General features: G+C 42.4%; 1 protein-coding gene across 2 annotated transcripts in view; it reads left to right on the top strand.

The window, feature by feature from the left end:
* Positions 1-1044: 1044 nt before the first annotated feature.
* LOC107273299 (probable G-protein coupled receptor B0563.6) overlaps positions 1045-13243 on the top strand; it is a 29934-nt gene continuing 17735 nt past the window's right edge. The window contains exons 1-2 of one of the 2 annotated variants that reach the window (XM_025090955.1): positions 1045-1544; positions 10195-11203. In XM_025090955.1, the coding sequence (XP_024946723.1) occupies positions 10984-11203 (220 nt within the window). In that variant the 5' untranslated portion in view covers positions 1045-1544; positions 10195-10983. The remainder of the gene's footprint in view (positions 1545-10194; positions 11204-13243) is intronic. The other variant, XM_015751363.2, reaches the window with a different exon arrangement.

Raw genomic sequence — 13243 nt, forward strand, 5'->3', positions numbered from 1 at the left:
GTGATGGATGTTTTGTGTTTCTGATAGATTTTATATTGAATTTCCTCGATATAGGGAATCTTTAGGGGTGCTACCCTCCCTTGGGCTAAGGGAGGGTCCTATTAAAGTCACTATACGGTCACCGTGAACGGGGCAGTCGGGGAATTATGGAAATTTTAAACTCGGCTGGACACGAGATTGGGTTATTATTCTATGGACCAGGAGAGATCCTTGGCTTTTTGCAGTACAGTAGACTATAGATGTAACGGAGTGGTCCATGGAGTCTCTATGGTTTCCGTTACGTAGGCAGCTACCAGCGATAAATTTCAATTTGTCCCGAGGTAACGGCGTCTGGCCATATACATATGATATAACATATGTCCCATACGTGCGAGGAATCGTCACGATGCTCGCCACGCATTCCTCTCACAAAAATTACGTTTATTCTATCGACGCTTGGTGTTTGAATTTCAATTACTTCACTCCCGTTTTCCCAATCGAACGACTTTACTTCAACTCCCCGAGATATTTTTCCGCTTGGATTTGTCTGCCAATCACGTTGCAGAACTTTTTAGAGATACTAAAAATCATAGCCTACCGTTGGCCTCGGTTAATTTATTTTATTTCGACGATAAGAGTCCTGTCAGACCAAATGCTGTAGCTTTCCCTTTGAGAAATAGCCCGGAAATCATTCGCACGTAAATCAGTTCTACGGCGAAGGCTCGTTTCGCCTAGTACGAAAGTCACGGTAAACATCGAGCATTTAAACGTTTACTTTTTCCAGCAGATTTTTTTCCACGCGAATTGTCATTCGATGTTGATTGAGAGATTTGAGAAATTTGAGAAATTTGAGAAAAGAAAATTAATTGATTTCATTTGGAGTAAAACCGATGTCTACCAGCGTGTGAAAGACAAACTCGAAAATGCTCCAGACCGCAAGGGGTTAAAGGGCACGTTCTTAATTATCGGCCGTCGCGTTTTAAACGCATGCGTGCCAAGTGCGATTCTCACCGGCGTCGGAGTTTCGAGGACGCAAAAGCAAAGTCGCTTCAGTCGGCGCCGCGACGCGACGCGTCTCCGTCGAACGAAGCTTCCGGTCCGTCGCCGAATGGCCCGGTTTACGAGTGACACTATGCAATGTGCTCGTATCACGGCGTGGACCAGATCAAAAAATAAAAAGATCCCTAATAGACCTAAGCAGCACATGGCATACGCTGAGAAAAAGAAAACAAACAAAGATAAAATCCCCTAGATAGATCAATAGTGGCGAAATCTATTTTTCATTCATTTCAAAATTTTCTTTTAATCGGAAGACATTCCAAAATCACTACGTGCAAGTAGCGTCCCCGGCTACTATTGTCCTTGTGTTATCGCTCCTGCTTATCAGCCCTCAAGCAAGTGTCAATATATATTTATTATTGTGAGTGATCCAAGAGACAGGTAATGCAAGATTGAGTTATCTTCTTGGTACTAAGAGAAGAAGAAAAGCAAGAGAGGCAGCTGGTGTATGGACCATCCTAAGCTGGGAAACATCTTCTGGGAAGTTGATCTGGACCAAGGTATATGTATGTATATAAGGATACGCTCACAATACTTGGACCAATATTACTCTTGACCGAGTAATCCGACTTCCGGTTCTTTCCAAGTTCCAGGATATTTTCCCGGGTTATCTTTGAATCAATGAAATTACCAAGTAAAGGAACTTTCTACTATTCACAATAGTTATACAAGGTGCGGTGGATGCATCGTCTTCCGTCTGCTGATTTACTGGTCTTTCCGGTTTCCTGGTTCCTCGACCCAACCAGGTTCCTGATTGCCGCAGGGATAACAAACCCAAAGAACTCGATGAAGTTTTCTCGTTTTCTCGTTTTCCAAAGCACTCGAGTCTCGCGTGCGCCACTTGCAAGGAACGTTGAAAATGGTGGAAAGCACCGAGTGCACCTACAACTGATTAAATTCCCTAGTACCGACGATAAAGCACACCGAAGCACGTTTTAATAATAAACGGGACTTAATGGGAGCGCGATTAATTTTATTGGCTTATATCGTTCAATGAGATTACTGAGCAACTAACAATATTTGACTTTCTACAATTTTCCTCAAATCTTTTGAGAACACCAAGTCTCTTCCCACGAAGCCTAAGTATATTCATTTTGCAATAAGAGACCCACCAAGCCCACAAGAAATAACATTTATCCACGTAAGTTACATTATTTTTCAAATAACACCGAGGTCCAATGTTTACACACCAATAATTCCAATTTTCGTTCTTTCATCTGATTCAGTCAGAACTTCAGTCTTCGATTATCCTGAGATCACAGGACCAGATGAAGAACGGCTGTACGGATGGTGAAACGCGCTAAGAATATTATTGGATTATACATTGAGAAACAGGCAATGGAATATTTTAGTCCGATCCACCTGAAAGGATCCATAACCGTAAGATCACCCTGTATATGTTTGCGAATGCTCATCCCGTAATAGGGTTTCGGTAACGAACGGGTTGGCTTTGTAATAAATGCTGATTAGTCAAGTTAATACTACAACAGGTATCATTGGATACTACCGTATACTTCGAACACACGGTATATACCTGTATGCTGCCATAATGGATTTATTGATCTCTGAGCATATGGCAAACACACACACACACGTCTGGAGATCAATTGAATTGGAGGGGCTAGGTATTTAATAGTATCGGCCGATTGTTACAATTTCGACCCGAAGCAAAATGTCGGTATATCACCTGACGCGTGTTCAGCCGTGCGTTAATTTCGAATTACATCGGAATTCGGGCCTCCGACTAAATTATCATTTGTTACGCAGCATCCAGCCAAGAGATATCGAACCCCAGGAGCATAGTCACATATAATTCAGACGTCCAGTCAGACGCCGGGATTCCAGGACGGAGTTAAAAGGTCTCCGAAGCCCCTGATTAGCGTTATATCTTTCGCTGACAATTTTGGAAAATTGAGCACGTCTGAGTCGTTATCAGAAGATCCTTCCTAGTTAGAAAAAATGGCTTTTTGCGTAAATTAATCTAGATTACCTGAACGGTTTTTGAAGCAGGGGGTTATCAAATAATTATCTAATATGCTGGGGATGAAGTTTCGTGAATTTTAGAATTTCAAAGAAATAATTGAAGTTACAATTTTACAATAATTATTTTTAAGGATCACGTGTTCCTCGAAGAAGGGTTAAGGTCGGTTTCTAACAAATTTCTGCACCCCTGCTGACTTAACTTTTAAGAAAGTACCAGATTAAGGGTGAGAACGGGGTGTCGATAATCTTTCACCGTAAATCAAATTAACCAGTGGAATGTGTCAACAGGACATTCAGTCCCCTTTTCACTCTATGAAGCGAACATGTCGCAAATCAATTTCTCTGCCCCAATGTAGGCTGGCATCGAAAACAAAATATTGAAATGGGCAAAATATGTGCTGCAGTTCAGTCTGAGAAAGAAATTTCGTATTTTGCCTGATAATTTTAAAGAAACAGCCCCTTCCGATTATTCCGTCCGGCTTCTTGTTCGCTCAGCGAATGCCGAGCAAATTGGGGAAAGACTCGGCTGTGCTTGCCGAAATAAGTGAGAAGTTCCTTCGTTACGGAACATTAATTTCGCCCAAGGGTGGGCGATTACATTACGCGTAGATTCACCAGCAACACACCATTCAAGGGCTGTCCACATTCTGGAGCATGCTACAGAGTGCTACAGGCTGTTACAGACTGCTGGAGGCTGCGAAGTACTACTGATTCGTTGAATTCAAGTAGAAACGAGGAACGGCTAACCGGCGGACCAGCGAGGACGTTTGTGACACGTTAATTTATTACCGTGCCGTTGACGCTAAGCGAGAAATAATCTCAACCCCCATTAACATTACCCTTTTCTTTTTTTTGGAAGACGAGTAATTACATTTTTTCACTAGTCGTACCACTGGTCATTTTATTACGATTTTACATGAAATTTCAATTATTAAATTCATAATATTAATCGACAGATATTAATTGATCTTCATTTTGCAGTCGATCAATTAATCGACTTTTACTTTTAGATTGAGAGGACATTTAGTTTTTTATGGGTTGGTCATTTTCGGAACTCTTATCTTAAGTCTAAGGAGTAAGTTTCTTGTACCCCGCTAGGTGGTCGACTTGCATATCTACATATAGATGGACCCTAGTCTTAACATGTACGAATCTTCTTGCTCTGGACCAGTGGCGAATATTTGACTTTCCAACTGGCTCCTCTTGCTACCTAATCTATATGGAGTCTGTCCTACAGTGTTTTTGCTCTGGCAATCGGCTCGTTGATTTATGCTCTACGAAATTATGGGCAAAAAATAAGCGTCCGTCGACTAACAATAAGGCTTTTTTCATATTTCGTCAGACAAACAAACTTCCACATGCACTTTTTGAATGAAAATCACTCTGAATTCATTGTTGACTGACGAAGTAATCGAATGTTGAAATCGCAAAAAAAAACTATATTGAAAAGTAAGTATTAGTTTGATTGAAAGGAATGTTCCATGGTAAGAAATCAGTCGGATAAGAAGGTGGAATCGAAAGGCAAGGAATGATTGGAAAAGGAACGGGGTCCATTCGGCAAGACGGAATACCTTGTGAAAATATATACGTATATACACCCAGTGTAAATTTCATGGAGAATTCCAGGAATTTGTCTAGGGATTTACATTCCCAATTCACTTGGTGACACTACATAAATTTCTTCTAGCTTTCGCGAAACTTCTACAGGTAACATTTCCATTAAGATCAGTCTCTCCAAAGGTTATCCTTATTATCCCATTTTTCACTGCTATTACATATGTGCGTATCTCTATATTTCTCTCTGTATTTGGTTACCTAGCGTGCCGAATACCCGCTGGACAAATTCGCCGTTCAAGCCTCGTACGCACGCGGATACCTTCTGCCATTCGTTACTCATCTCTTGTCCCACAAATAATAGGCAAGGAACGCAAAGAGAGCACACTATAGATTTATAGAAACATTCGCCATACACAGAGACACAGAAGATAGCGCAGTTGAAGTACTTTGGGTAGATAAGGAGGATTCCTGTTATACCCTGTCTTACACAGATTCCACCTTCGATTCGCAGGATCTAATTTCCAAGCAGATTCATACTGTGTTCAATGAACACCAAGAAAGGACTAATCGTCAATCTTAAAGTACCTTAGATTCTGAATTGAGAGTGTTGACGTCTAAGCTGATTGACACTTCGTTAAATTAACACACTGTGATTAGGCAATCCTGCGTACAGTCCCAAAAGAAAATTAACATTTACGAATAATACAATATTTTCAAGTAACAACAATTGAATTGAGATTTTCAAATTTGTAGGATCTCATTCTATTTTCGTATTTTATTGAATGAATTTATATTTCACAATAAAAAAATCGTTATACACATATAATCCTATACCAAGCGAAGGTTTCCGCAAAGCGTACAATAAATTCAAACGAATAACACACTCCGCAGAATCCATTCGCGTGTGCGCCGCTTGCATTCGGGAACGATGATCCCATGTTTTCTACACAGGAAAATCCAAATATTCCGAATTTCGTTTGTGCACTCCTGCGGTAAATATATTGTGCTAGATGGAAAAGCGACGCTACAGTATACGATTCTACTTAATGCCCTCCATTTTCTTTTATTCGTACACGAGTAGGAGACGAACAACTTTTTACAATGGCGTCGGGACGCCGACGTCGTTATCTCTTCGTTTCGATTTCTCCAATTTAATGGATCTACCGAGATCCCCTATCGGCTCCCTAAACTGATTTGCGGGGGGTTTTTTAAAAAATGGAAGGCAGAAAAATAGAAGCAAAAGAGGAAGCAATATCAGCCAAAGCATTACGTAGCTCGCTATACATATAGAGGAGTGGAAGTGTATCATCCTGACGCTGTACAATGTTATTTTCCCAGGAGAAAAATCCACGACGTAAAATCCCCATTATGGGGGTAAACTGGTTCTCAATATTTATTTTTAATTTCCACGTTCTTTTTTTTTAATTAAAATTATACTTGTCCGACGCGCAAATAATTACTCGTAACGATTGAAATTTCTATTGGCCAATGAAAATGATCGTTGTACGGAATGCAAAGGCGAAGGTGCAGAAGGCAGCAGGACGTACGGGACGGCGACGACAGGCTCGGAGATCGGTACGATCGCTTGCGAGTGCACGATCGTAATTAGCCTAATTACCTTCGTTATCCATCCATGCGCCGGCTACGCAATCCGCGTTAATTAACTTGAGCAAGTTCCGCCAAGCTGAATATGCTAATTTGTCTAGTCTGTCTAGGGGTACTCGTAGTCGTAGTAACGACTTCATGTATTCGCGAGCTTCTGCGAAAGTTTCAGCACCTTGGCCGGACAGCATTACTCTCCATGTCACACGAGGTGCAATAATTGCAAAGCTCGCTTCACCTCAAGACTCTCCAACAGACTCTGACTAATCTACGGCAGCATCATCTTCGGGGATCATCTTCCCTAAAGAGGACTTCGCCGCTTTTCAGGGTTTCGAAACTAAAGTCTTAAGCACCACCTGGAGGACGTTAAATCTGATCGACAAAAAGTTTATTTACCTTGACAACGTGAGTTGCGAAGAAGAAGCAGGTGCTACCAGGTGGATGTATTCGTATTTTCTTAAGAGTCATGGACTTTCTAATACCAAGCTGCCATCGTCCTAAGTCACATCAGGAGCAGGGGGTCCGCGACTACAAAGTGGAAACCTTGGAAGCTCCAAGTTTGCGAGAGGTTTGGCTTCGGTGTTTCGAACAAATAATAATTTAGCAGTTAACTTCGGACGCTGTGAAATCTAACGGGGCGTCTTATAATTAGTCGTGCTTTCTTAAGCAATGCTAAATTCAGACTCGAGATATGAAGTCCTAGCGTGCTATAGGCGGAAGTTGTTTTGAAAGTCAGGATGAAGCGTCGAGGAGGGAAATTGAATTTTTGAAGCCGAATTAAATAAATTGACGAATAAACGACAGGAGCTCGGAAATAACACGAAATGGGTCACTCGGATGATCATGCTAATTCTGCTCGACTTTGAACCGTTTCCTTTTTCCTCTTGTCAAAGTCACATAGTCTCCTGCAGTTTTTCCTCAACTTAAATGTGAATTCAGCTCGCGACTCCGTCGCGAATTTGAATGCACAATATATTTGCGACTCGTCGAGTTCTGATTTACAACTCCAGGAACACATCCGTCGTGGCGCAGATGGCTCTGGAAACTTCTTCAAATTCCCAATGCCTACACGTCTCACAAAAATCTACCGTTCCGGCCCGGAAGTCACGTTTTCCTTTTTCCCGAAATTGAGGTTGCTCGTCGTCGCGAATTCACACGTCAGCCTTCCTACTCTCTTTTAACCCTTTGATTCGATCAGTAACCCTGTCAACACTGCCGGATCACTTCCGGTTTACTCGATACAATGTAGAATATCTTTTTTGCCCTGAATAAACATTCGTCAAAATTTCGTCACCGTCCTCAGTGTTGTTCAAGGAGGACGTGGTAAACCAATGTTGTTCTTTCCCCTCGTTCGCGAAGTGTCATCGCTTCGGCACGAAACAAAAGGAAGGATAATCGCGAAAAAGAGTATCAGCCACAAATGTCATTTCCTGAGGAAGTTGCAAAAGTATAGCGATCGTTCGTGATTACGTTATCAGATTTCATCTTAAGGCTCTTTTCATCCCTTGTCCCTGCTACTCTCCCCCCACCCGCAATTCGCACCCCGACACACCAGACTCGCCCACTCATCTCCACTCAAGGTAATCGCTCCTAGCAAAGGGGGTTGGATGGTCCCAACCACCCAGTTGCGATTTATCACGCGTCATATCAGATTTCCAGTAAATCTCGGAATTCTCCCTTCATTCTTACGGTGACAACGGTAGCAACAGTACATTCAGCTGCCACGCCATTTCTAGACTGGTCTTCCTATTATCCCGACCCAACCCTCCTTATCAATATGTGACTACAAATAAATAGACACTAACACCTCGACAGGAGCCTTGCGAGAATCCAGCAGGAGTTAATCCGGTCATCCAGTTCCTGGGTCAGCCTCCTGGACTGAACGGGACTGGCATTTCTGATTAGGTGCATTCCGTAGGGCGACTCAAGGACCATATTGAAAACTGATTACACAAATTTGGCTTGGACTGATTCAGCAACTTTCAGGGTTCCTCAACTATTTCATACTAAATATTACGCTAGAATTCAGTACAAAGTGTTATACTTCCTATTGTCGTTAGTCGGCAACTATCACTGTTCAAAGTTTCCTCTGAACGGGGTGAACGTCACGACAGCCCATGACCGATCAGGCTGACAATAACCCATAGAGGCTGATTAATAGCATAGGACGGTAATAACGGGAACTCGTGCTGATGGATGAATAGGGATTTATCTACTTTCGGCTTTTTTGGCGGTCATCCACTTTCACGACTTATGCAATTTTACCAGTAATTTTTTCAGTGTCGGATACCTTTTATTTCGCTGTTCCTCGTGCAGGAATTTCTGACATTTTTTCTACCATTGTTACGTCACTGCTATACTGTATATACTTGGATGCAAGCACGTGTATCAGTAGGATGGAACGGATTTCCTTTTCACAACATTTTCCATAAGAACATTGAAGAAAGGAAAAGGGTTAACCAGGGTTATTTTTGAAAAGCTCCTCAGATACTCACCAAGAGGATGGATGTACTCCCGAGTTACTCCTCTTGTGATCCTGGTGTTAGACGACGATGGAAATTCCGAGTCTTCTCTATCGAGATGCTGCTCGTAGCCCTGAGTAGCAATTGGAAAAGTTGAGTTCCTATAGAAATGCAGCTGAGTGACCGCGCCGGAGTACTTGCGGCTCCCTTGATAACCTCGCTAGTAATAATCGTTCAGTCTCCTCACGTACAGCTGACGGTTATACATACGTAAAGAGACGCGTGGTTACCTGGCTGGCTGGCTGGCTGGCTGGTTGGCTGGCTGGTTGGTTGGCTTGAGGGATAGATGAAAAATAAAGGTAAAAAGTGCTAAAAGGAAGCAACGTAGATCCACCATTCTTTTTTACTTGTCTTTTCGGATTGTTGACTTTTTATCCAGTTGAAAGCATCAGCTGCGTTTACAAGGGCTTGGGCCCAGCTGCGCCAAGAGAATATACACACGAACTGCCAGCCACTAGGTACTGCATGTGTAATCCAGCTTAATGGGATAGAAATTACGAGGTTTAAGGCCTGCGGTTACGTTAACCACTTAACCGGAAGTCAAGTCTCCCAGTCGTTCAGCTACCAGCGGCCAACGATTCTTTTTCGCATTAGGAAGACGTACAAGGCTCGCTGACTTCGGGTATAAAAATTGTTTTACACGAAAACATTTGGCCACGCGTGTTCCTGGATCAAATTCCGGGGTAGAGTGGCTAAGGGTAGCTTCCCCTCGAAAAAAAAAAGTCTGGGTTTACTCGTATTTTCGTCCTAATTATGAATTCTCACTCCCCCTTCTTTTCCAAGCTAAATTCATTTAATGCCCTAACTCCCTTAATTGCTGCTTTTTGTTTGTTTGTTTTCTCTTCCACGTGTCTTTGTCGTGAACTTGAGTTATATAACATCGTTACGTAATTTCTTCTTCACACGTGATCACTCCAGGTCGGCCGTATCTTTAAAAGGAAATTTTATTACTTCAATGGCGGCTGGATATTTTATTTTCCAAAATGAATTTACCGTAGGGACTTTTTCTCTTCGTCCCCATTTCGGTCAGGAGTCAAGGTTGACCCAGTCCCGTTAACGGGGACGATGCAGAAGGATACCAACGTCGTAAACTGATTTCCTGAGAAGCGGAGTCCTCGAACGATTTGCTTTTCTTCTTTCTCTCTCTTTTCTCATTTTACTACCTTCTCCTTCCTTCCTTCTCTAACCCCCCTGTTTTTCAAATGCGCCAAGACTATCGTATCCCATTCCGATTCAGAATGCACGTGAAATTTCCTCCTACCTTCCTCGACTCTCGTCGTCTTCTTCTTCTTCCTCCTTGGATTATCAAAACTTTCGTTTCTTCACTTACGACACAGGACTTCATACGTAGTCCGCTGTTACACTGGAATCAGACGTGTATTTTGCCGGACTCGATTTTCCACTATATTCGAATTATTCTGTGCTATTCCTGGAAATCTTTCTCGACCGGTTATCATATACTGATAAGGATATTTCCATTCTCTGTTTTCAGGTGCAATCGCCATTGCCATCGGTTTCCACCGGTGATATCCAGGAAGTCGAGGACGAACCTCGCTGAACTCATCCGCAAGATGCGAGCCGCGTTTTGCATCTCGTCGACTGCTCCTATTAATTCTTCGAGGATCAACGGATGGAATCCGTCGTGCAATGTTTATTAAAACTGCAGTCCTATCGAGCATTAAATACCCTGGACGTGGTTCGAATCAAATAATTTATCAGGACAATGAGTGCAACGTGATGCGTGTACGGTATGCTAAGCTACGGTATGCTCGAGTAATTCCTTGGACGATAATGAGAAGAAAATTTGTACTAATGAAATCGTTCGAGAGCGACTTCAAAATATTGAGATGCGAAACAATACAAGACGGAGAAACGTTGAAAATTCTCGAGGAAGAGGAATAAGGAGCAAAGGAGAAAGCATTATCTTGGACGCCGATATCTCGCAAGAAAAGAAAACAAAGTGCTCTACGACATTCGATATAAAAAAATTAATCGACACACTTCGGCGGATTTAATATAGTGAAGTATGAACGATGAGGATTCTACGGGAGTGGTAAGTCGTAGAATTGGTAAAAGTGAGGAGAAAGGAAGATCAAGAACAAGAGGAGACAAAAGCGGGAAGAATATATCTCCCGTGTACGTGGGGATGGGGGGGCAACGACGAGGGATGATTTAATAGCGATATACACGTGTAGCGTAGTACGGTGTCTGCGAAAGTGAAAAGAAAAAGAAAACTCGAATTCCGGCCCCTTTAGAAATGACGTAGGAGAGACTATTCAAAATGACCGATACGGAAAACCTAACGGAGGCCTCCATACGTTTGTGCCTGTTTCCGGACAATGACTCGATCTTGGAAGATCCAAGAACAGCAGCCGTTAGAAGAATCAGCTACGGTATAGTGATGCCAATAATTTGCTGTCTTGGAATAATTGGAAACGTCTTGAATCTCGTTGTTCTGACCAGACGTAACATGCGCGGCACTGCCTATATTTATATGAGGGGTGAGTAAGAATTTTTTATTAAATTATATATTATCCAATTTCTATACATGTATATATTTGAATGAGACACACAGTTAGCATGGATACCAACTGTACACGTGGCCAATGGTTACTGAGCAAGGCAGTTGGGAATAAAGTTATTCCATGTTTGCGTAATATAAGGCTTTGGGAAAATTCAATTACGTTACTTTGCACGCGATGCATTATCGACACTCGTTCCTTCGTTTCCTACATAAAAATACGATACGTAGGACACAGGTCGATCAAATTCGAATAGAACAGTCCAATGTGACGTCACGAATTCATTTTGTGATATTTATGTACAGATTGTCGGATAAAAGAAAAATGGATTTTTAGGAAAGGGATTTATATGAAATTATCTTTTTTTTCACGAAGAACGTATAGATTACCTGTTCCACGTTATTTTCGAGTTCCTCGACTTCCTATATACTGCTAAACTTATTGATGCGTAGACACACTCGATCTGTGCTCTCCATTATCTCTTCCCGGTCCCCATTTGCTCTTTGTCATGAGCGGCTTGTAAAAAGGGCAGATTAGCTCAGTAAGTAGTTCGCTTTAAGGCTAATCCGCAAAGGCCGCAAACACCCACGCTTGAGAATATTAATCTCGTCCTCGCAAATGCTCGTGGCACTCCTTTTATTTTGCTTTCGTGCAAAAGAATTACGTACATCCACCAAACGAGTTTTCGTACGCAAATTACGAGGAAGCAGAATCTACCGGATGGGCGTTAAAGAAAAAAAAAAGATAACACGAAGCTAAGTATAGAGTGACTCTAAGCTCTGCCACAGTATGCGAACAGTAGTTATTTACAGTGTACACCGGCTTATTCAGGTCAAATGTACCAACTGAAGTTAGCATCTCCATTTGATTCCTATTGTAGAATCAACTTCAGTTTGTGCGTGTTACTCGAATATCCCTATATATATATATTATATATAGCGGCTGTATACGGTAGCTATCGCGAAACTACTGCCAAATGGTCGGGGAACCGGCTGCTATTTGATGCGGGGCCAAAGTAATTGTGCTCAATTTGTACTTGCTCTAGGTACTCCACCTACAGTTACCTACAAACTACCTAACCAGGATACGAAGCGCATTTACCTCTCGTAAATAAATTTTCCTCTATATCTCCATTCTGGTCCTCCAATTCTTTTTTTATTATTATCTTTTCGACTCGTTATTTTTCTTACAATCTCTTGACTCTTGGCATCCCTCGGCGCAAAGCAACGTAACGCCTGATGGTGACCATAATAGTATGTACAGGACAGTTAGAAAATTGTCAAAAGATTCTATGCGTAATATTCATTCTGCGATACTAAATTCTGAGCAGCGGCATTTAGAGCTCGTGACGTAGGAATTTTTCGCTCCTCGTTACACCCTCGTGTACACTTATCACAGAATGCAAATGCGACGTCACCGAGTCAGCGAAGCGTGCAATAACGAAGTGATAAGTAAACGGAGAAGAAGGGATGAAAATTGTAAAGGGTGAACCTAGGAGAACACTTGGTTACGAGATACAGGGCAAAGATCATGTTGACAGCGTCATAGCAAAGTATCGCCAATACATAATGGATGTCGTCTGCGAGGATGAACCCCCTATCTCTTTCAGGGTAAGTCCTGTTGCAGCCAATTAGATGGAATCTCAAGTCGACTCGTTCCATGAGACGATTTCCCATTCCTACCCCCTGGTCCTCGATCTGAGCTACATTGGGATCCGTGCTTGGAGGCTGGGACTTGGGGGGTGCAGATCAGGGCTGGGGTTCAGGAATTCTTTTCTGAGTCCCGTTGGAAAGTTTCTTCAAATTAACAACCAACCTTCCACCTTCGATTTCTTCGGGTGCGATGACTTGGTCGGATGGTCCAGGGAGGGTGGGAGTCTGCAGGGGTTGCATAGGAAAGACCAGGATGCAGGAAGGGATGAATTCGATTGGACTCGATCTCAAGGATTCTTTCACTTCTCGTCACGTCTTTCATCCCTTCGCCATTTCATCTCCTCGTTCTCCCCCCTCCCCCCCCCCC

This window comes from Cephus cinctus, unplaced genomic scaffold (assembly GCF_000341935.2).
Source record: "Cephus cinctus unplaced genomic scaffold, Ccin1 Ccin1_scaffold0091, whole genome shotgun sequence".
Taxonomy (NCBI): domain Eukaryota; kingdom Metazoa; phylum Arthropoda; class Insecta; order Hymenoptera; family Cephidae; genus Cephus; species Cephus cinctus.